The sequence below is a fragment of the Phaseolus vulgaris genome, chromosome 7, assembly GCF_051622355.1.
Source record: "Phaseolus vulgaris cultivar YP4 chromosome 7, ASM5162235v1, whole genome shotgun sequence".
Classification (NCBI taxonomy): domain Eukaryota; kingdom Viridiplantae; phylum Streptophyta; class Magnoliopsida; order Fabales; family Fabaceae; genus Phaseolus; species Phaseolus vulgaris.
In genome coordinates this window covers 52,882,021-52,905,312 of record NC_143504.1, presented here as the reverse complement: position 1 = coordinate 52,905,312, position 23,292 = coordinate 52,882,021, and the positions used below count along the sequence as shown (strand labels likewise).

Here is a 23,292-nt window from a genome sequence, read left to right as displayed (position 1 = left end):
TAGTCATAAACAATAACTATTTTCCAAAAATAATCAATTTAGACAAGCACTTTAGTGTTTGTTTGGATTCCTTTTTATATAATTATAATTAAAATCTTGAATTTTATCAGTTCATGTTATTGAGCTTTGGGACAATATTGTCGTGTAGAATTTTCAAAACTTGCTGGTTGGTGATAAAGCTGCAATTATGTTATGTATTCATTCTTGTAAGTACTAGTAACTAACAAGTTGTTGAGCAGGTATAGATAAGTAGTCAGAACTTTCAAAGAGAATCTGATTGAGAGGCAAAATTATGAAAATGACCTCTTTTTTCATTGTCAAACTGATGTGATCTGAAATTTCCTATAGTATACAGATCAATAAAAAAATTCTGTAGTCCAATTTGAAGCATTTTTGGAAGAAGAACGCTTGAAGGGGAAAAACCTGCTTAAAGTGTAAACCCAATTTTTGTTTATCAAGACATGTAAACAAGCCACTCCTAGTTTTCTGCAATTTCCTATGTCCTAAACAATGCTGGAGGAAAGAATCTGATAAGAATCATATTTTTTGCTTTCACTATTAGTGAATAGAAGCCATAGCAGGGTATGTGAACTACCGCCAAACACAAATACCTGTATAGTAGAGAAATATGTGTAGATAAATACGTGAAAATAAGATGTTTGTTTTTGGTATAGAAAGCATAAGTTGAAGAAGACAGAACATTTGTAGTGCTATATATAGTATTTTACCAAATGGGAGCCCACGGGGTATCAAGCTCAAGAAATGGGTATGGCCACCTGTTAGAAGAAGAAATCCTCGGGTGATGAAAGAAAGCTTTTAGCTGATAATGCAATTAGTATGAAAATACAGTTACATCTTACCACGTAAAACCACATGCGTGGATGATCCATTGGAAAATTATGTAGCCACAGCTCCAGAGCATAAAATATGTGACTCTAAACCAAGGAAAAGGCTGAAAAATAAGAATATGGCAAATTGAAACTATGAGCTGCAAAAGAGAAGGACCTAGTCGTTCTTAAATCAGTTCCAAGTTTCATTTCCTTGAGTGTTACTTACAAGGTTATTCAACGCTGTATCCAAAAGAAGGAAAACTGCATTCAGACTATGCATGGCACCCATCAACTGCCAAGTGAAGACCAGCCAAAGTCATTGACTGTATCATTACTTCTAAATGTCAAGTATAATATAAGCGCTTGTTCATCCATGTAGACAAATTATTAAGGCCTTGTTTGAGTGTTGTGAGAACAAACATTAGAGGAAAGGAAATACAAAAAGACTAGAAAAAAATCATCATGCAACTTATGAACCAGTGAGCAAAAGGGATTTCGAAACAAGGTTTAAGTAGAGCAAATCTACTACTTGTATTCAGTGAAAGCACAAGAATAGAAAAGGAAAGCATGCGCAATAAAATTCAGCTTAGAGAGAGAGAGGGTTACATTACTCTCACCATGTTTAGCTTGAAATGAGAAATTGATAAGAATGGGACGATAACACACCAAAATACAATATCTGTTAGGATGACAGCTCCTGCGCTTGTCTGTGAAATGCAGAATATCAGTTCAATGAATTGGTGACAAATTAAAAAAAAAATGAAAAATGAAAGAAAAGAAGAAGTATCCTTCAAGATCTTGGATCTTGTGAATTGTGTGCCATACCATAAACTAAGTGAAACGCTGGTTTTGGTAATATCTATTTCAATGTATAGAATTTCACTACAAGGAGATGCTGTAGTAGTTTACATACAAGGACCCAAAAATAGGATATGCATAAACTTGTCAGGTTTCAATGTCTAAAACCAGACATCATCAAATAACAATTGTAAGAATAATTATCTAGAGGAAAATTGGAATCTAATATAGGTTTGACAAACCTGATAGGTAATCTGCATGAGGTACCCCCAGAATCCTACTATTTGTTTAAATTCCTCTTCAACATATTGGCTGTACAAGCTGATGGAAGCTTTCGTTTCTTTGTCTTTACAGGCAATAGGGTTTGTAGGCATACTCTCCTCCAAGTCCCTTCTCAGAAACAAATCCACTTCCTCATTTTGAAGCGGAGGTTTGTTTATGTACTGCCAACATCCGTGTGCAGATATTATTGTCCCCAACTACATAAACAAAAATATAAACGCAAATTAGATGATACACCTTCAACTGCACCGCTCATAACTCCTCATTCCCTAGAACATGTGATTTTCCTAGGCCCTACAATTTGAGATGGTAGCGCTTTACTTACAGCAAAATATATCATAACTAATGTGAAAGTCCACCTGAAATTAAAAGCAAAAAGATATAATCAGATCAAATTGTCCTCACGGTCCACGAACAAGACAAGAATCACGTGAATTGAGGCATAACATCTGGTGAGTGATACATGGTTAGAAAGTGAGTTTAAGTCCACTCATCCTCCTAGTAAAACTTTCTAGTAAAACTAGTGGCACTTATATCATTTCTAGTCAATGGAATCTCCAACAATAATGAATGATCTTACTGAGTATGATAATAGAAAGAAAAGGGTCCATCCAAGGCAATGATATCAAAATGAATACGAGCGAAGCAAAAGAATGCGAAAGCTCTGTACAAGAGAAGCCACAGAGGAGTGAACAGGGAATCCACAAGTGATTGTGGTACAAGGGCTGTGCTTTGGTCTTTATAATGTGCATTGAGGATGTTATGACAGAGAGAATGAGGATCAAAGCACAAAACGGAACTTGGCAACGAAGCCAGTAGCTGTAGCCATTAATGGAATAAACGAAGGTATGGTTTTGGTGTGAACGACATGATGTGAAAGAGGGTATTGGTTGGTTGAGGTGGAATTGTGAAAGAGAAGACGAAACGTTGGAGTTTGAAGATACCTTGGATCAGAGAGGAAGGGAAGAGGCAGCTGAAAGTCAGACAACGGTTGATCAGATATAACTGTTTTCTAAACGAGATTTTGCTTCATTTAACATTACTTTTAGGATTAAGTATATTAAAATAATTCATTATTTTTTATTTTCTAAATTTGAAAATCACAACCTTTTATAATAATAAATTTAGATATTAAATGCACTGAACATCAAATTATAAATTATAAATTAAAATTATATATAATACTTTATTTGTACTGAAATACATACGAATAGAGGAGACGCAGAGATATATATTATTTCTAGACATTATTTTTCTTCTTCATTCTACAATTAGTATTAGAAAATAATGTGGTAATTATGTCTCAACCAAAATCATAGGAAATAATAGAAGATTGGCAATTGATGCTATATTATTTCGGTAACAACTAATTATTTTAATAATTAAAATAATTTCACATTAGCTAAAAAATATCAAAACCTTATTTCTAAAATCGATTCACAATGTAACTAAGACAGTTTCAATTAAAAATAATAATTAAATAAATATATAAAATTCTATTAAATAAATATAATATCATAATTTTCTAAAACTCTAAAGTAAAATAAACACTCAAGAATATTAAAAAATCTAATCGAAATATATTATTATAATTATTTTTAAATTTGAACAAAATATAATAATACTCTTTAATGATAATAAGTTTAAATACAAAATCATGTAAAGTAAGATATTAAGACTATGTAACATAAATCTGGACTAACACGAATACAGATATACGTATAATCTTAAAAATAAAAATGTAAGACATGAGACACATATACAGATCTATAAATTGACAATAAAGATTCATGTATATAAATATGTTTGAGATGTTTTTTTGAAGCACAAATATGTTTTTCATGGTTAGTTCAAAATAATTTTTATTTTATTTTTATAATAATAATAATAAAAATTTATACAATAAATTTGAGTTTTTAGAAAATTAATGTATTTCTCCTTTTTAAAATTGTGTTATAATTGTAAAAAATTGAACAAATATTTTTTAAATTTGACACTTCACCGATACATGTTCTACAAATGTCAGATACACATTCTACAAGTGAGATGTCCGATTCGTGGGTCCTAGAATTATAAGTTAATATAAAATTAGTTAAAAAGAAAAAGCATGAATTTTAGTTCTTTACGCATGAAATTTTAATCTTTTTTAATTCTTATACAAGCCTAACCTAAAAATTAGTGTATGACTAGAGGATGAAATATGGTGGAAATTGGAAGGAAAGAAAAGAACAAACTCAGTATAGTAAACGAAGATGGTAACATCGTAGTCACAAACATCCAACGTTTGCAAGACGGCAAGGGTGAGAAAGGAAAGAAAACGTATGAGCAAGAGCCACAAAGGGTGCATTCCCGGCCAACAACTGCTCCATAACTTGGTGCTCCTCACGCCACCGATCACCGTTCCATTCTCTTCTCCACCCGCCAGAAGCCTCTCATCTTCGCTTTTGGAGGACCCTTCGTGCATCCAAACCACCCATAAGGAACCTACCAAGGTCACACCAACAATGCCGAAACACACCAGATCGTACCACTCTAATTCTATTGCCATGTTGTTGATCATCAACCTTAGACCATGGCCTGTAATTGTTGGTGGATTTTTTATAACTGTGAAGGTTGCTTTGGTAGAGGTTTGGAGTATCTACAGTTATATATAGTACTTGCCATTGCAACTGGTAGTTTTGACTTTTGAGTTTGACCGTCTGGTTTGGGATAGTTCAGGGAAGAATGTGCTTAAGCAAGAGAATTACAAAGTGGTGGGGACGCAAGAGTAGCTGCTGAATTTCCAATAATAGTCTTGAGAAGAAGCATGGATAGAGGGTCTTTTCTCAATTTTGACGTTGATGTATAATCAAAGTAGATGATGTTTTAACAATTCCAAACAAAAAACAATCACTCTATAAACTAATTTAATAAAAATATATATCAGGATTTTAAGATAAAAAATATAATTAAAATATTAATATTTTAGATTATAAGGTAGATTTTTTTTAGTGTAAAAATATCCTCATCCTATAATAAAAGTAGGAGAAATATAAAAAGGTGCAATTCACTTTGAAAAAATTACAAAAAAAATTACAAAAAAATAAGTATTTTTGAGTTAAAATTATCAACATCAGTTAAATTTATATATTTGTTACTTTATTTTTAATTAAAGTTACCAACCGGATACTTAAACTTAAGTGTATTTTATCTAAATTGAAATTATTAATTATTGACAATTTCAGTTAAATTATTTTTAAATAATTAATATTTTTTAAAATTAAAAAAATTATATAATAATAATTTAAAAATTGTTTAAATTAGTTATGCAGTAAGTTATCGATCTCACTACCCACCTTTCTATTACTCCACTCCACTAAATTCCATAACTTTCCTAAGTCCCTTTACCTTATAAAATTCTTTTCCAAGCTTAATGTTTATACAACGAGAATGACTCAATTTTATTAGTGTGGTTTAACATGAGATCGTTTTTAATGTTGTGTATTCTTCTATTGTTATAAGAGAAATAAAATAAAAAATATTGTTTTCATGTTTATTATACAAAATTTTATAATAAAAACAAGATAAGAATATTAGGATCAAGGGCAAAAACAGATAAGAATATATTAGTTTGAATTAGTTGGGTTACAAATAATTGAATTTAATTGGGGAAAGAAAGAAAGGTAACCAAAGGAAAATAATTGAAAGAATGGAAAGAAAGAGGAAATAGATGTTTGGAGGTATGAACAATTGAGTGAAGGAAGAAGGAATTTAATGATATGGAGAGTCAATTAACGAGGGCACAACGGGTCCTGATCTCTCCCTGTGAACCGGTGAGGACGTCAATGGAACCCATATGGACCATTGCCTTAGCAACCTTGCGTGCCCAGACTGAAGAATGTTTAGCATTGGTGAGTAGCATTGGCCTGGTTGAGGGGCTGCCGAGCAACGTCTGATCTGAGGTGAGCAAACCACGGTGCTTCTTCAGCTCTGTGTAGTATTTGTTATCCAAACGGTTAGGAGTGGATGCATCCAGAGGCACTGTGTTATCGCTCCCTGCTGGACACTTGGATTTCAAGGACGTAGCATATTTGGAATCCATAGAAGGATCTTGAGGAAAGGTCGCATTGAAAGAGTACAAGCGGTCGGAGAAGGAGGAACAGTGTGAGACGCCAATGGAATGGGCTCCAGACAGTGTCACCATTTCATCTGCAGACAAGCCTTTTCGTCGGAAGTCAGCAATGAGTTGGTCTGCGTTGGAGGTTGGAAGGGGAAGTTGTGACGGTTCATCTCTGATAGAGACACGACCATCTCTGCGTCCAGCTGGCACTGCGTAGTTTATGCCTCCAACTTTGTTGGCACTGTCTCGAGCAGCAAAAGCAAGAATGTCTGCACAGGAGACAGTGTGAGGACACTCTGCCTCTATTTGGGCCTTGGCTTCGTCGACGACTTGGAAGCCTCGTAGACTTGGGTTGTTGGCAGGGTGGTCTCTCTCCGATGGGTTCCCCGGTGTGGATTCCAACAGCACAGAACCATCGCAGCCCTGCATGTTATGTTACAACAACTCATCTTAGATATTTAGATATGATAGATAGATAGATAGATAGTGATGAAGAAGATGAAGTGCTTACCCTCACAAAACAATCATGAAAATGCATTCTGATCAAACCAGCGGCTATGCCTGGGTTGAGAGAAACGGCTTTCTCCACAGCACTTCTCACTATTGATTCCGCAGAAGGACACGTGGTTTTGTAGAAATCCACCTTCAAAGATGCGGAGGCCAATGGGAAAATGGAGAGAATTAGAAGGAAGGTTGAGAGCATTGCATGCACGTGTACAAATCCAGCCATTTTGTGTATGTAATGTAATATATATGATTGCAGTGTGAGAGAAGAGGGAAGAGGGAACTGTATTTATAGGTTGAGAAATAATGTTGTGAAGGTGAGAGTAGGTCTTACCTTTTTAACCAAACCGTGTCTTCGGCTGTAGCCTGCAGTATTAGATGCTGCTTCAAGCTATCGGACTTTGAAATCTTCTTATTGTGGCTCATCACCATACTTGTGTTCATACCATATTTAATATTAAATTTTGGGACAATATGACTATTTGGTGCATCAGCCACCTTACCTGCCGGAGAAATTTTCTATTCTTTGATGGCTGCAATAACTGATCATTTTGATAAAGTGAGAGCGTTTGGTATTAATTAATGGAGGACCTGGTAAGTGCAAGACAATTTCTTTTTGAAAAATTAATCAGGATTCTGTCACAAGAAGACAGAATCTCTTCTATAAGTAATAAATTAAGTGACAAGAAAATATATAAAAATTAAGGTCTTCCTTTATATTAATGAGTTCATCCAGAAATAGGCACTGGAGTGTGTTTTTGTACCTTTGGGTTGAATTTTATAACTCATTTGTGTTGAAATTTGAATTTGATATATGTACTTGAATTATTCAACTTGGGAAAGTGATTGCTAATTCAATTGGGTTGTCTCTTTGACATGTATGATTGCGTATATTGTTCTTAAATTAATTATTCAGACATTGTCATCTCTGAAATAATCTTTTAATAGTTACTTCCTTGAAAGATAAATTAATTGTCTTCTTTTTTAATCTTTGACTGAGATATCTCTTCTTTAAGAGTTTAATTTTAATAATTAACATATTTTTTATAGTAAACTAGTTAAAAATAATAAGAATATAAATAAGTTGAACTATTTTTAAATTATTCAAATTTGACTAATTAAGTTTATTTGTTTAATAAAATAAATTTAAAATTTAAATTAATTTTAATTATTGTATATTATGGATAATTAACATCACAGAGATTAGATTGAACACATATTTTTCTTTGTAGATTATAAATTGTACTACCTGATGGCCGAAAGGTCGACTAGACGACCAAGCCGACTAGACGACAAGATGCAAAGCTAAACACATAATTAGGTATAAACAAGCCAACTTAGGTGATAAGCACGGTTAAGGCATAATTGGGCCTTTGTTTGGACCCTAAAGCAGGCCCATAACAGCCATAGCCCATTTAGAGCAGTATAAATAGCAGAAGAGGCACAACACTCAAGGTAACTATTCACTCCCCACTCTTCTGGTACTTAGCTCTCGGTCTGACTTGATCGTCGGAGTGTCTTCGCAGGTACTCCCCCCGTCGTGTCCAAGCCGAAGATCCAGTTGGAAGAAGACCAACCGAAAGACCGGCAAGACGAGAAGAACAGCACAAGACATCATCAAAGGAAGTGTTCTGCAGGGTTTAGATCTTGTAGGAACATTTTGGCGCCCACCGTGGGGGCGAGAAGAAAAAACCCCACGAATTGTCCACATGGTGACTACGAGGAACATGACGGGTAACGATAGGAATGCGTAAGAAGAAACCAGCCATCCAGACCCTATGACGTTAATCTTGAAGATGCAGAAGGAAATGGAAGCTTTGAAGAAGGAGAATGCTCGGATGAAAGAAAAGCTTGCTGAGAAGCCGGAAATACCGGAAGCTGTGGATAACATCCTCTCACGGGACCACGCGAATGCGGACACACATGAGGTCGGAAGCTCGTATCAGGAAAACGTAAGGCCGACCTCGCATAACGTGTTAGGCACGACACCCCGAAGAAGCCCCTTTGCCGAAATCGTCCTTGAAGTTCCCTTGTCGGGAACCTGGAGCAATCCCACGTTGGATAAATATGATGGAACCACAGACCCAGACGAACATGTGAACGCGTACCTAACCCAGGTTGGCTTGCACACGGCAGAAGACGCGCTATGGTGCCGAATATTTCCCACCTCTCTTAAGGGGGCAACCTTAACCTGGTTCACCCGACTACCGGCTCAGTCCATAGATTGTTTTGACACACTTGCAACTAAGTTCGGAGCTCAGTTCACTACCAGCCGACCACACCACCTCACTTCGATCGCCTTGGTGAATATCCGACAAGAGAAGTCGGAGTCCTTGAGAGCCTTTATGGACAAATTTAACAAGATGGTTTTGGACATACGGAACCTAAGTCCCGAAGTGGCGATGCAACACATGGTAACTGCGCTAAAGCCGGGACCGTTTTTTGATAGTTTATGCATGCAGCTGACCACGACAATGGATGAGTTGCGCCAAAGAGCCACCAAATACATGCAGCTGGAGGAATTGAAAGAATTCCTAAACAAGGCTCGAGCACCTGATGAACCCGAGAGGACGGGGAGTTCCCAAGACATGGAACGCCAGTCGTTTGAAAATGTATTTTAGCTGATATGTATTAAGGGTGTATTCTTTCCTACCTTCAATCTTTTTTCCCAAGGCTTGTTGATTGAAGAGGTTTTAACAAGGCACCACATTTAATGAAATTAGACTTACCAGCTACGTATGAATTCCTTCGAAAGAAAAACCTCTCGGCCAAGAGAGGTCACAAGAAAACCTCTCGGCCAAGGAAGAATTCACCCAAGTGAATCCCTACCGAGAGTACGAAAGCAAAACCTCTCGGCCAAGAGAGTTGAAAGAAAACCTCCCGGCCAAGGAAGAATTCACCCAAGTGAATCCCTTCCGAGAGTACGAAAGAAAAGCCTCTCGGCCAAGGAAGAATTCACCCAAGTGAATCCCTGCCGAGAGTATGAAAGCAAAACCTCTCGGCCTCTCGGCCAAGAGAGTTGAAAGAAAACCTCCCGGCCAAGGAAGAATTCACCCAAGTGAATCCCTGTCGAGAGTTGAAAGAAAAACCTCTCGGCCAAGGAAGAATTCACCCAAGTGAATCCCTGCCGAGAGTACGAAAGAAAAACCTTTCGGCCAAGGAAGAATTCATCCAAGTGAATCCCTGCCGAGAGTTGAAAGAAAAATCTCTCGGCTAAGGAAGAATTCACCCAAGTGAATCCCTGCCGAGAGTACGAAAGAAAAACCTCTCGGCCAAGGAAGAATTCACCCAAGTGAATCCCTGCCGAGAGTACAAAAGAAAAACCTCTCGGCCAAGGAAGAATTCACCCAAGTGAATCCCTGCCGAGAGTACGAAAGAAAAGCCTATCGGCCTTTCGGCTAAGAGAGTTGAAAGAAAACATCTCGGCCAAGGAAGAATTCACCCAAGTGATCCCTGCCGAGAGTACGAAAGAAAAGCCTCTCGGCCAAGGAAGAATTCACCAAAGTGAATCCCTATCGAGAGTACGGATGAAAACCTCTCGGCCTTTCGACCAAGAGAGTTCGAAAGAAAACCTCTCGGTCAAGGAAGAATTCACCCAAGTGAATCCCTGTCGAGAGTACGGAAGAAAACCTCTCGGCCAAGGAAGAATTCACCCAAGTGAATCCCTACCGAGAGTACGAAAGGAAAACATCTCGGCCAAGGAAGAATTCACACAAGTGAATCCCTGTCGAGAGTACGGAAGAAACCTCTCGGCCTCTCGACCAAGATAGTTCGAAAGAAAACCTCTCGGCCAAGGAAGAATTCACCCAAGTGAATCCCTGCCGAGAGTACGAAAGGAAAACATCTCGGCCAAGGAAGAATTCACCTAAGTGAATCCCTGCCGAGAGTACGAAAGAAAAGCCTCTCGGCCTCTCGGCCAAGAGAGTTGAAAGAAAACCTCTCGGCCAAGGAAGAATTCACCCAAGTGAATCCCTGTCGAGAGTACGGATGAAAACCTCTCGGCCTTTCGGCCAAGAGAGTTCGAAAGAAAACCTCTCAGCCAAGGAAGAATTCACCCAAGTGAATCCTTGCCGAGAGTACGAAAGAAAACCTCTCGGCCAAGGAAGAATTCCCCCAAGGGAATCCCTGCCGATAGTACGAAAGGAAAACATCTCGGCCAAGGAAGAATTCACCCAAGTGAATCTCTGCCGAGAGTACGAAAGAAAAGCCTCTCGGCCAAGAGAGTTGAAAGAAAACCTCTCGGCCAAGGAAGAATTCACCCAAGTGAATCCCTGTCGAGAGTACGAAAGAAAACCTCTCGGCCAAGGAAAAATTCACCCAAGTGAATCCCTACCGAGAGTACGAAAGAAAAACCTCTCGGCCTCTCAGCCAAGAGAGTTCGCAAGAAAACCTCTCGGCCAAGGAAGAATTCACCCAAGTGAATCCCTGTCGAGAGTACAGAAGAAAAACCTCTCGGCCTCTCGGCCAAGAAAGTTCGAAAGAAAACCTCTCCGCCAAAAATTACATCTAGCATACGTCTTTCACCACTACATCTACACGCGCCTCGAGTAGAAGTAACCACATTCGACATCCAACAACAAAACAATCACGAACACAATCGGCATGCGAATACTCACGGCAATTCGACTCTACGTTACGTTTAAACCAACTCACTCGAGCCTGGGGGGCATATGTACTACCTGATGGCCGAAAGGCCGACCAGACGACCAAGTCGACTAGACGACAAGATGCAAAACTAAACACATAATTAGGTATAAACAAGCCAACTTAGGTGATAAGCACGGTTAAGGCATAATTGGGCCTTCGTTTGAACCCTAAAGCAGGTCCATAACAGCCATAACCCATTTAGAGCAGTATAAATAGCAGAAGAGGCACAACACTCAAGGTAACTATTCACTCCCCACTCTTCTAGTACTTAGCTCTCGGTCTGACTTGATCGTCGGAGTCTCTTCGCAGGTACTCCCCCCGTCGTGTCCAAGCCGAAGATCCAGCTGGAAGAAGACCAACCGAAAGACCGACAAGACGAGAAAAACAGCACAAGACATCATCAGAGGAAGTGTTCTGCAGGGTTTAGATCTTGTAGGAACATAAATCATCTAGTATTAAAATGTTCACAAAATATTAAATAAGAATTAAACAGATTGATATGTATTGAACAAATATTTTGGTTTCAAAAGTATACATCATCTAGTATTAAAATATTTATTAAATACTCATTAATTGATACAATAATATAATTTAGGAAAACTTTTGGAAAAGTATTGCAAATGAACTCAACATCCCAAAGTTTATTATAGTGAATGAATTAAATTTCAGCAACCCATAAACTTAAATTTTAAGTACTCTTACTTGAAATTGAAAATCTTAGACAAAAGTTTTAGAGCAATTATAACAATCTCACTCTTATATTTACGACATTATAATAAGTAAATTCTTAATTTAATATGCCTGAAATGTCCTTTAATTTTTTTTTCAAAGCTAACTCCATTATATCTTTCAGAATATACAGACATGACGACATAACATGAAGTGTTAAACTTAATAAAATGAAATCTCCGATAACTTTTACCAAAGCTTCTGTCTGCAATCATCCAACTATGTGATACTATCACTACTGTTTTGTACACAAAATTTCACAAAAATTTAGATTTTTAGATATGTAATCATTCGATAAATTTCCAGTGCTTGAATTCGTTACCTAGAAAATTTGCCTTGTTCTTGACTTTGATGAAGATGCATACACTAAATTTGATACACTTGCGGAAAATATCCCCAAGGAAATATAATCATGTATATATATATATATATATATATATATATATATATATATATATATATATATATATATATGCGGGTTGTGTACAGTAGTTTGGCTTGTCTTTTCTTGTACTTGAGTTGGCTAAGCTTGGCCTTGATGCACTGAAATAGAAAGCATTTGTTGATTGTTTGCTTGCTACGGTTCTGGTTTGCAAAGAAATATAACGTACAAAATGGAATAGTTCAAATCTTACTTGTACCAATTTGCAATATGTAGATGCTAGAAACATAACCCCAGAGATTAGTAGGTAGTTTTCTTAATCATTGTACATAAACTGCAGTGGAGCAATAGGCTTTCAAAAAGAGCAGTTGGAGGTTCCATCAAGGAATGATTACCATACAAATAAAGGCAAACAAAAACGGGGGAGCAGATGTAACACTCTTTGATATTTTACATTTATTTCCTATCAGATTCTTGTCCCTCATCTTCTTCAGATTCTGTTAGTTATATGCCTACGTGGGGGATTAATGTGTCTCTTCTAAATTGACATTGCAGCATGAGATATACAAAACGAATCCTGGGCATTCTTTAGTTGACACTTTGCATCTTGATTTGTTAATCGTGTTCCCTTACAGTATTTTCGCTGTTAATGTTTCTTCATATTTTAAAATAGGACGAGGCCGTTGAGGGATTGGCCTTTTATTATTCAAGATGAAGCAAACACAGACAGGCTTCGATACAAATAACAAGTTGATTTAACCATGAGATTAAACAGACAGAAGGATTGAATATTGATCAAATAAACCCATGGAATGATAGCATAAGTTTCCCTAAGATAAAAACATATACATTGCAAATGGTTGACAAATATATGAAAGACGAACATTTGTTTCCCGTTTGCCTTAAACAACTGAAACGTGCACAACATAGTAGATATAGATGAACTATACCAACCGAAATAGTGGTCTAAACTCTAAAGAGATGATGAAAACTTCTCATATTTTTTCCACACTCAACAAGGGTGTTATAGGCAATTTCCTATAGATCAGTGGTCATGAACTCTAAATCCAGTATAATCATTTAAAAACCACACATTATTTATTTATTGGCAAAGGTTAACCAGAACATAACAATCAATGATAATTTCCATACATATAACAAATTTATACAAGGTTTCTTGATCGTTACATCACAAAGTCAGGGTTGGACATTATAATGTACAGGGTATAGTTTAGTTTATGCACGAGCCAAAGGTTTTTTCAGTGCTATAATACATGTAAAGATATCCATCCTCATCCTTGAATGATCTGTAGACAGAGTCCATCAAACTAGCTGTAATAATCACAAACACAAGAAATTTCAGCGCCCCAGCAACAACAATAAAATTGAATAAGAAGAAAGAAACCATTGGGCTCATAGTACAGGCTTACCAGTTTGAGGCAAGGTATTCTTCACAAAAACAAAGAGAGCTTTCCCAGGGGGCAGACTAAGTCTGGAACTCAAAATATGAATGAAATGCCCAACAGACAAGTCTCGAGGAACAAGGTATCTAATAAAAACATTAAAAACCGAAATCATGATTATATTTTATGCATTTATAAATGTAATCATATATGTTCCTAATTCAATTTACGGCTACAGTTGATATCTCTTATGATGATTTCAATAATGCAAGCCGCTGATCTTACTTTTTCTTCTCCAACTCAGGCAGATCGCATTTGGCATATCTTTCCACAATCACCTGCATAAGAAAAAGAATAATCGGATTATAAAATGAGCAATTTAGGGCTACGGAAAGCATGTTCAGCGTTTCCGAGTGCTTATATAAAAATTTGGCACGTGAATCGTTCGTTATAAACAGTAGAGTGCAATGATGAACAGAGCTATAAGGATCCATCCACAAACAGAGATTAAATATTACGAAAACAAATATTGAATGATTAAAAATGAGTTAGTAATTCTAGAGAAGAGTGTGATTAGAATGAAGAAGGGGCTTACAGGGACTCGATCGGGGTATTTGGCCACAATTTCCCGCGATTCTTCGAGCCTTTGTTCTGCGCACAAATGAAATAAAATTGGTTTCAATAAGTCAACGCTTAACAAAAGGTAATAGTAACAATAACAGATTTGATTGAATGAAGGAAGAATTGAACGCACCGAAGGTATACTCATCCCTGAAACTTGAACTTCCTCCCATTGTTAGGTTGTTGTAGAGCTGAAGCAACTGGAGAGAGAATGAGAGGAAGAACGGTGTGAAGCCTTTCTTCCAATAATTCTTAACCCGTATGAAGAAGGACAAAACGTTCACGTTTTGGATAGACACGCATATTACACGTCACCACCTTTATAATTTGTAATCATAAATTACTTTTTAAACAAAAGTAAATAAGCGGGGATAGCTCAGTTGGGAGAGCGTCAGACTGAAGATCTGAAGGTCACGTGTTCGATCCACGTTCACCGCATTTTATTTTCTTTTTTACCTTCTTAATAATTTTTTATTTATTAATTATTTTATACTTTTGCAAATTTAAAAATATAATTTTATTTTGAATATTTAATATCATAGTTATTTATTATGTTTGTTTTATATTATAAGAAATTTATTAATATTAAAATAGTTTTTATTATTAATAAAATTTGTAAATTAATTTTTAAATTGGTATTTAATATTGAGTTGAGTAAAAACAAATTAAGACATTTGTAACTTCATATATAATCGAATGTTGGGATTGAATCCTTTGATCATACATATAATTATATATTAAAATTTCCATATTTCACAATATTAAATCAAGTTAATTTTTGACTCTTTGTCATTAAAAAATATATTTTAATATTTATAATTTTTTATTATGTTTGTTTTCCTTTTTATGATGCCATTTTTTATTTTATATTTTAGACTACTATTATATTTTTATTGTACTAATTGATAGTTTATCTCGACGAGTGAACCAATTTTAACTTAACACATTTAAAAAAAGATTGTCATATCTTTAAGGAATACCAAACACTTAAATAGTTAATACATTTTTTAACTAAAACTTGCATAGAAATTATATATGAAATATTGAACAAATTAAACATAAGTTTACATATATTGAGCTTATTAAGAATAAAATAAGACGATTGTAACTTTATATATGATCCAATGTTAGGATTGAATTCTTTAATCATACATATAATTATATATTATATATTGAGTTTTCCGTATTCCACAATATTAAACCAAGTTAATTCTTTAGACTTTGTCACTAAGAAATCTAACAATAATAACTTCATTTGATTCCTTAGCTAAGAACATAACAATTATAACAAAAAAAAAAACATCAAATCTGTTCCCAGCAACAACTATAACCTTTGTATGATTTAGTTTATTTCTGAAAAAAATATATATTTTCCAATAACATTCCAAATTCAAATTCAATAATATAAATTTATCTACTTGTAAGCACTAAGTATAAAACTAAACAAAGAATTAAAAGACACAATATAAAATACACTTTTATATATATATATATATATATATATATATATAAATTACAACGAAGTTTCAAAATCATTCAAATTTCAAGATAAAGAAAGATTAAATAGTCATCATGAGTAGGATAATCCTTAAGGAGAAGAGAAGAGAAAATAACACAATTGATGTATTTAAGCTTTCAACTTTGTGGTACAAGTATTATTTTTCAACTTCAAAGTATTTTTTAGATTTCACAAAAACAAAATATCACTACACACTATAAAAAAAAGTATTAAATAAAAATTAATTTTAAAAATAAAAAATAATAAATTGCTATATTAACTAAATTATATACTATTTTAAAGACTAAAAAAATTATTGATACCAAAATTAATTTCTATTATTCATAAATAATTTTTAAATTAGTATCTAATTAGTTATAAACTATTTATCAATAATAGAAATTTAATTTTTATATCAATAGTTTTTATAATCTTCAAAATAATATATAATTTAGTTAATATAACAATTAATTATTTTTATTTAATGATTTTTTAATAATATCCACTTATTTATCTTTCAGCTAATTATATGTTGAAAAATTCATAACCTTTCACTGAAGCTAGTGTTTTTCGCTAAGTGAAACTAACACTTCAAGTTAAATAAATACTTTTTTTTGGCTAAAACGAAAATACCTTTGTTGGGGCGAAATTGATGCTGAGAGACTACTTCTACTTTTCTCCTTTCCACTCAAATGAAAATATTTGGCATGAACGAACCTTGTCTTGTACAATTGGCCTCTTCTAGTTGATTAATTCATTTTTTTTTTCATTATACACAAAACGTAGAAGATTAATTCATTTATTTTTCCATTATTCACAAAATATTTTTTCTTTTTTTCATCGATTAGTTGATTTCTCTTTAAATTTGGTATTTGCTACTGCATAAAAGTATACAAAATATTATTCTACATTGAGAGAAATTATGATCAAAATTAAAGAAAAATCAAGCTATTAAGTGTTCAATAAAAAACCATAATTTTATTGAATTTTGCCACTTAGTAGCATTCATTATCTGAATCCTTTAATAATAGTTTACTACCATATTTTATTCTTATACTTTATTATAATTATCAAATTTATTATTAATTTTATTCACATATGTCTATGATATGTTGTGTTTATTATACTCTTATTTTATTATTATTTAAGATAATGTCTTCAATTATGTAAAACGTGAAGTTTAGATATCCTTTATAATTTTTAAAGTAATTATTATAGAGGTTAATATTATTCTATAATTGAGAGACAATATATAATTTTATATTATTTATGTTAAATTACTCAGAAATGATTCCAAAAGTGGAGGAGAGAGGATAGCATAAAAATTCAGAATTGCGGTGAACGTGGATCGAACACGTGACCTTCAGATCTTCAGTCTGACGCTCTCCCAACTGAGCTATCCCCGCTTGTTTATTTCTGTTTAGAAAGTAATATATATTTATACATTCTACACAATATTAATTTAATACTTAGGTTCTTACCTAAAGCTGAAGAACTAAGATTTTAATAAATAAAACACCAAGTAGTCTTGTCACATCAGAATAGGGCTTGCCAAATTTTATAATTTTAGTCTCTAACTTTTCCAATGTTATGTAAAAAATCTATATATAATTATATAATCGGGAAATATTCTCATTTCTTACCTTTATTAAATATAAAACTTCCATGGATGAAGTGTTAGGTTTAATACTTATCCAAGAATTTGTCCATATATTTTAAAATTAATAACATTATTGTTATAACAACAAAAAAGTAAAGGGCTAGGGTCCTCTGCAGCAATTCTTATATTTACTTCAAATGTAGGAAATATATCATAATCATAATCTTCTTTTGATTATGTTGTTCTAGTATATTATTATATATGGGTTTCGTACCTCTCTTGTCAAATTTATGCTATTTTGCTTGATAAAAATGTACGTTTACTAACATTACTCTTTAAATAGTAATTTTTTTAATATTTTCTCATAAACAAAATGACTTGTATAATTGGTTATTAAAGGAATTTTAAAAATTCATATTTTGCATGCCACATTTTTAATTTTCTTATAATACTCATGATATTAATTTGAGTTTAAAAATTAAAATTTGACACTTTATGTGAAATTGGTAAAAATAGAAATAATATTTCTCAATTTAAATAGTTTATTAACATACATTTCACCCTCATTTTAAAAGTCATGTATCTAATTTATTCTTATCTAACAAAGTAAATTCTAGTTATTCTCTCTCTCTTTTTTTTTTTTCTGAGAGGAATAAAACATGTATAATTTCCATTGCAATAATAAGCTCAGTACAATTGGGAAGATATGAAAAACATGGGAGCTAGCTAATGTAAGCCCTTTTAAGAGAGTGAATAGTTACATTGATTTGCTTCCTAAACTTAAACTTAAAGTTATAACAATATTTTTTTGTTGTTTAAACTATTTTTTTGTTAGAATATGTTAATGTAATACTTGGAGTGTTTTAAAAGATTAACCTCTAAATATGCTCATGAAAATCATACTTAAGTATTAAATTACGTTGACCTATATTTAATGCCTTTTACTGGCCCTTGACCTATTTGGATGCAGCAACATAAAATTACTGCATGACCTCTACTCAGTTTAAGAAAATGCTAAAAGAAACAACTCATGAATAACATTGTCTTTTATATAATAATGTCGACCAAAAGAAAAATGGTTTCTACCTTCGAACAAAATATCTTAGAGTACACAAAAAATAATTAAAGATTTTAATCAAGAGATATTTAACATATATTATTAAATATTTGAAATAAATATTAAGTAGGTTTAGTTTTTAACAAAATCGTTTTCTTAATATTTTTTTCTTATATTCGTCAGCATTTTCAAAATTGAAGTTGGTAAGAGAGCGACCGGAACCATCAGGTAACACGTCACCGGGAATTTATGCTTAGGGAATTATGTGTGTCTAACGCAATTATTTTTCTCTCTCACCACCAACCGTGACAAATCGCAGCCATTCATTTGGCCGTGAAATCTAGCCGTTACTTGGCTTCTACAAATAAAGCGTTTGGAGGTGATGCTGTGTGATTCTCACTGCTAACTGCAATTCTACGAGCTCTTCTCTCTCTGCTCTGTTCCAAACTATTATTCGTATCTCTCTCACCACAGGTACGCATGTTTATTTGTTTTTCTCTCTCTCTTTCTTTCATCGTATTATTGTTACATTTTTACTTTCTGTCATTTGTGTTTTGAGGTTTTGCATCGCTTATGTCTCTGTTGGTGCTGCTATTCTACCCTGTCGGTAGCAGTAACACTTAATATTCAAGAATAGTTTGTAGACCGTTACAGTTACAGATCTCAATTTTTGATTTATTTTTCTCTATTCCTCTTTTGAATTGCTCCGCTTTGGTTAACTTTGTGTCACTGTTCGCTCTGCGTCGTTCACTCTTAGATATCTGTTTGGATGTTAAAATATTGATTCATAAACCTGCTGTTTGTTTCAGTTCTTTTTCTAGTCGAACGTTGTTTTTGGAATAAAATTCCGTGTTTTCTCTCTCTCTAAATCAGATCTAGAGAGAGGAACAAGTGTTTTTTTAAACAACATTTCTCATTTTGTTTATGTTACTTTTTTTAATTTAACCTTAGCATTATTTCCATTGATTTGCCTGGCTTAGAGGATATCCTCATTGCAACATTTTGAAATGCAGTTTTTTTTCCATCTTTAGTTAGTGACATATATTTACAGAGTAATGTTTCTTTTCATTGTTGCTTTGTACTTTGAGATAATTGTTTATGGATTAAGAAATGTTCAATAGATGAAAATTTGGATTAAAAACCTTATTTTACACCATGTCTTAATTTTAGGACTAGTAAAATAGTATTATAAATTCTTACTCGTTTAACTAATTGTAATAATAACAATGTTGATTATTAAAACAATTTAGTATTTGTCACCAAACTTTATTGTTATTCGCTACTTATATTGGTATTAATTTGGAGTAATTAGACCTTATTTTAAAGTGATTTAATTAATTCTAGTATGTTATAGGTATTTTCACTCTCTCATAAATATAAAAAATAATAATCTAAGTTAGTTGAAAAATATTTTAAATAGAGATGTAATTGAGAAAAATAAATGATTTAAAACATGAATTGTTTTGTAAAAATAAAATGCAAATAATGAAAAAAATATGGGAAGAAGGATGTATTTTTCTCAGTTTTGCATAAAATATTACTAGATAGATAAAAAATGAAAAACGTATTGCAATTAGAGTTTAACTTCGACAATCTAAAGTTTTTCTGCAAATTTTTATTATTCAGATTATTTGAAAACTTAATTCTTGATTAAAGAACAACGTAAACAACGTCCAAGAAAATATATATAAATTTGTCTAATGCAGAAAGAGAACCACCTTATCATTATGCACTTAAAAGAAACATCACTACATCAAGTTCTGATCTCAATCTCGTCGAGTTTTATTTTAAGAAAAATACAATTTTCGTAATATGTCTTGTCATTTTATTTTTATGTTTCATGGTATGTTCTTTATTCTATACTACTCTTTGTCAGATGCCGAAGAAATTGATCTCGTACTTTGTTATCTTGGCTGATTTTGTTTTCCTAGCTAAACTTTCAGAAAGAAAAGATAAACTTTTCAGTCAGTTTCAGCATCAAATTTCAGGATTTTCCATCAATTTGCTTCGCTGGATCTTTTGTTTTTCAAGCTTTTGGGCCATGTTAGACTAAATATTTTGTTTTGTTTTCTATTTTATGCAGCTTGAGAAATGGCAACAGAGACATTTCTATTCACCTCTGAATCCGTCAATGAGGGCCACCCTGACAAGCTGTGTGACCAGATCTCAGACGCAGTGCTTGATGCCTGCCTTGAACAGGATCCTGAGAGCAAGGTTGCCTGTGAGACATGCACCAAGACTAACATGGTCATGGTCTTCGGAGAGATTACAACCAAAGGCAACATAGACTATGAGAAGATTGTTCGCGACACTTGCCGCAACATTGGATTTGTCTCTGATGATGTAGGTCTTGATGCTGATAAATGCAAGGTGTTGGTGAACATTGAGCAGCAGAGTCCTGATATTGCTCAGGGTGTGCATGGCCACTTCACCAAGCGCCCAGAAGAAGTTGGTGCTGGTGACCAGGGTCATATGTTTGGTTATGCCACTGATGAAACCCCTGAATACATGCCACTGAGCCATGTCCTTGCAACCAAACTAGGAGCTCGCCTTACTGAGGTTAGGAAGAATGGAACCTGTGCTTGGTTGAGACCAGATGGTAAGACACAAGTGACAGTAGAGTACTACAATGAGAATGGTGCCATGGTTCCGGTTCGTGTCCACACTGTCCTCATTTCCACCCAGCATGATGAGACTGTCACTAATGAACAAATTGCTGCGGATCTTAAGGAGCATGTTATCGAGCCTGTGATTCCTAAGAAGTACATGGATGACAAGACCATCTTCCACCTTAATCCTTCTGGTAGATTTGTCATTGGTGGCCCTCATGGTGATGCTGGTCTCACTGGGAGAAAGATTATCATTGATACTTATGGTGGGTGGGGTGCACATGGAGGCGGTGCTTTCTCTGGAAAGGACCCTACTAAGGTTGATAGAAGTGGTGCCTATGTTGCAAGACAAGCAGCAAAGAGTATTGTAGCAAGTGGACTTGCACGCAGGTGCATTGTTCAAGTCTCCTATGCAATTGGTGTTCCAGAACCATTGTCAGTCTTTATTGACAGTTATGGAACTGGAAAGATTCCCGACAAGGAGATTCTTCAACTTGTGAAGGAGAATTTTGACTTCAGGCCTGGAATGATCACCATTAACTTGGATCTCAAGAGGGGTGGCTACAGGTTCCTCAAGACAGCTGCTTATGGACACTTTGGAAGAGATGACCCTGATTTCACCTGGGAACTTGTCAAGCCACTCAAGTGGGAGAAGCCTCAAAATTAAGCTTTTGTTGGATGATTGATTGGAACCAAGTTTTATTCATGCAGTAGAATTTGGATCAAAATTCACTGTAGGTGACCCCCTTGCTTGGGTGTTTGCTATGGAGGGGGTAGATTTTTACCCATTCAAAAATAAAGTGTTTTGCTACACAATTTTCATATCGAAAATTGTTTTCTATGTTTACATCTGCGTTTATTTAAATAATTATAAATTTAATTGAGATTAACCCTCGTCAAAATCTGCTTTTCCGGGAATAAACAAATGCAATAATTTTATAAAAACCAACATTCTTTGTCTACTAATTGATTGGTACCTCCATTATCAAACGCACTCCACCAAAGACCAAATAAAAAATAAATAAAAAAGGAGAGAGAGTATCATCAGTTCTTTTTCCTTTCCAAGTTGAAACCAAGGCCAATTTATCAAATGAATTAAAAACCTTCCACTCTAAATCGTATTAAAACAAGTTGAAGATTTTGAAGAAAAACAATAAATCGTATATGTACCAAACCATTGGTTTTCTTAACCCAGCTTTAATGTCTCATTTTATGCATTGATTTTAATCTTCACCATGTTAACTCACATCCGAATACATAACAGACTAACTTCCTTGTAGTTGTATAGTAAAATTAGAATTGTCACATCCAAGTATGGGAAAAGGCAGGAGATAGAAGAAAACAACGAAGAAAGTTATGGGTTCATATAAATTGTAATCTATCATAGCTGATATAACAAGTGATATCAACTAGTTCTAAATTGACGAACTTAGTAAATAGTCTAGTTGGTATAATAAGTTATATGAACCATAAAATATAATATGTGTTAGTAGTATATCAATCACAATACATCCACGATTTTTATTATTTTATGTTGCGCTTACTAGGTCGTGTGTGTTCAATATTCATGAATATTCCAGAGATCTTGCTAAGATCTCATGAAAGCGGCCTCCATTGACACTCGTAGAGATGATTTCATCAAGTGTATATTTCAAATCATACATCCCGTATGAGATATGAAAATCATTAAAAATCCAAGTATTTTTTTTTAATTGAATAAAGTCCTAATGGCCTTATTCCGATGTTTTGCACCACGAACACTAATAACTTCTAAAAAACTTGTTGAATCATTTTCAACTAGATAAGTGTAAAAATCATCTCCAAAGAAAGTTTCCTTTTTGTCTTTTACTTTTTTGACATCATCACACATGACATCACTAGCAATATCTATATGTTGTTCATATATACCATTATTCTTTTAAGGGATGTCCAAAGAACTAAACTTTTTTTATTTCTACTATAGTATTACGTTCAATTATATTACTATTAAGAACAAAAAATCTGTAGACAACACTATGTTCTGCATAGCCTAAGAACATGCAATCCGAAGTTTTAGAATCTATTTTTGTTTTTAGGATCAAGTAACATCACTTTAGCTAAACACTCACACACTTAGGTATTTAATATTAGGTTGATAACTTTTTTCACAAATCATATGGTGTTTTACCAGTTTTCTTATGTGGTATCCTATTTTGTAAAAAACATATTGTAAGAAGTGTTTCACCCCCTCAAA

At 34.0% G+C, this 23,292-nt stretch overlaps 4 protein-coding genes and 2 non-coding genes across 9 annotated transcripts; 2 read left to right on the top strand and 4 right to left on the bottom strand.

Annotated features, from left to right (window-relative positions):
• Positions 1-290: 290 nt before the first annotated feature.
• Positions 291-4,540, bottom strand: LOC137830175 (uncharacterized). Of its 4 annotated transcripts, none has more exons than XM_068637350.2 (8): positions 4,145-4,540; positions 2,236-2,269; positions 1,871-2,107; positions 1,448-1,537; positions 1,057-1,122; positions 861-952; positions 729-776; positions 291-611 (listed from the first exon to the last, which is right to left on the bottom strand). In XM_068637350.2, the coding sequence occupies exons 1-8, from the start codon at positions 4,468-4,470 to the stop codon at positions 497-499; spliced, it is 1,008 nt and encodes a 335-aa protein (XP_068493451.1). In that variant the 5' UTR covers positions 4,471-4,540; the 3' UTR covers positions 291-496. The 4 variants fall into 4 exon arrangements, 3 of the variants coding, with proteins under 3 accessions (XP_068493451.1, XP_068493452.1, XP_090160387.1); XM_068637351.2 differs by having other exon boundaries at positions 861-935; XR_016522886.1 differs by lacking the exon at positions 291-611 and having other exon boundaries at positions 752-776; positions 861-935; positions 1,057-1,153.
• A 950-nt stretch (positions 4,541-5,490) lies between these two features.
• LOC137828283 (peroxidase 5) lies at positions 5,491-6,767 on the bottom strand. Its single transcript, XM_068634776.2, has 2 exons — positions 6,521-6,767; positions 5,491-6,432 (listed from the first exon to the last, which is right to left on the bottom strand). Exons 1-2 carry the CDS (start codon positions 6,737-6,739, stop codon positions 5,677-5,679), a joined length of 975 nt encoding a protein of 324 aa, XP_068490877.2. The 5' UTR covers positions 6,740-6,767; the 3' UTR covers positions 5,491-5,676.
• Positions 6,768-13,398: 6,631 nt separating this feature from the next.
• APG8H (Ubiquitin-like superfamily protein) lies at positions 13,399-14,582 on the bottom strand. Its single transcript, XM_068637356.2, has 5 exons — positions 14,429-14,582; positions 14,270-14,325; positions 13,960-14,012; positions 13,702-13,820; positions 13,399-13,603 (listed from the first exon to the last, which is right to left on the bottom strand). The coding sequence occupies exons 1-5, from the start codon at positions 14,466-14,468 to the stop codon at positions 13,503-13,505; spliced, it is 369 nt and encodes a 122-aa protein (XP_068493457.1). The 5' UTR covers positions 14,469-14,582; the 3' UTR covers positions 13,399-13,502.
• A 78-nt stretch (positions 14,583-14,660) lies between these two features.
• Positions 14,661-14,733, top strand: TRNAF-GAA (transfer RNA phenylalanine (anticodon GAA)). Its single transcript has one exon. It is a non-coding gene; the product is annotated as a tRNA-Phe (tRNA).
• A 2,393-nt stretch (positions 14,734-17,126) lies between these two features.
• Positions 17,127-17,199, bottom strand: TRNAF-GAA (transfer RNA phenylalanine (anticodon GAA)). The gene has a single exon. It is a non-coding gene; the product is annotated as a tRNA-Phe (tRNA).
• A 1,524-nt stretch (positions 17,200-18,723) lies between these two features.
• Positions 18,724-21,906, top strand: LOC137830172 (S-adenosylmethionine synthase 1). Its single transcript, XM_068637347.1, has 2 exons — positions 18,724-18,924; positions 20,534-21,906. Exon 2 carries the CDS (start codon positions 20,542-20,544, stop codon positions 21,724-21,726), a length of 1,185 nt encoding a protein of 394 aa, XP_068493448.1. The 5' UTR covers positions 18,724-18,924; positions 20,534-20,541; the 3' UTR covers positions 21,727-21,906.
• Positions 21,907-23,292: the final 1,386 nt, after the last annotated feature.

Excerpts from the sequence above, each read along its gene's own strand:
- APG8H (XM_068637356.2), bottom strand. The coding sequence starts at position 14,468 with ATGGGAGGAAGTTCAAGTTTCAGGGATGAGTATACCTTCG. Across the intron at positions 14,326-14,428 it reads CAGGGATGAGTATACCTTCG|AACAAAGGCTCGAAGAATCG; the intron begins GTGCGTTCAATT and ends ATTTGTGCGCAG. Across the intron at positions 13,604-13,701 it reads GAATACCTTGCCTCAAACTG|CTAGTTTGATGGACTCTGTC; the intron begins GTAAGCCTGTAC and ends TGATTATTACAG.
- LOC137828283 (XM_068634776.2), bottom strand. The coding sequence starts at position 6,739 with ATGGCTGGATTTGTACACGTGCATGCAATGCTCTCAACCTTCCTTCTA. Across the intron at positions 6,433-6,520 it reads TTCATGATTGTTTTGTGAGG|GGCTGCGATGGTTCTGTGCT; the intron begins GTAAGCACTTCA and ends CATAACATGCAG.
- LOC137830172 (XM_068637347.1), top strand. The coding sequence starts at position 20,542 with ATGGCAACAGAGACATTTCTATTCACCTCTGAATCCGTCAATGAGGGC.
- LOC137830175 (XM_068637350.2), bottom strand. The coding sequence starts at position 4,470 with ATGATCAACAACATGGCAATAGAATTAGAGTGGTACGATCTGGTGTGT. Across the intron at positions 2,270-4,144 it reads ATCTTCGTTTACTATACTGA|GTGGACTTTCACATTAGTTA; the intron begins GTTTGTTCTTTT and ends TTTTAATTTCAG. Across the intron at positions 953-1,056 it reads ATACAGCGTTGAATAACCTT|CCTTTTCCTTGGTTTAGAGT; the intron begins GTAAGTAACACT and ends CTTATTTTTCAG.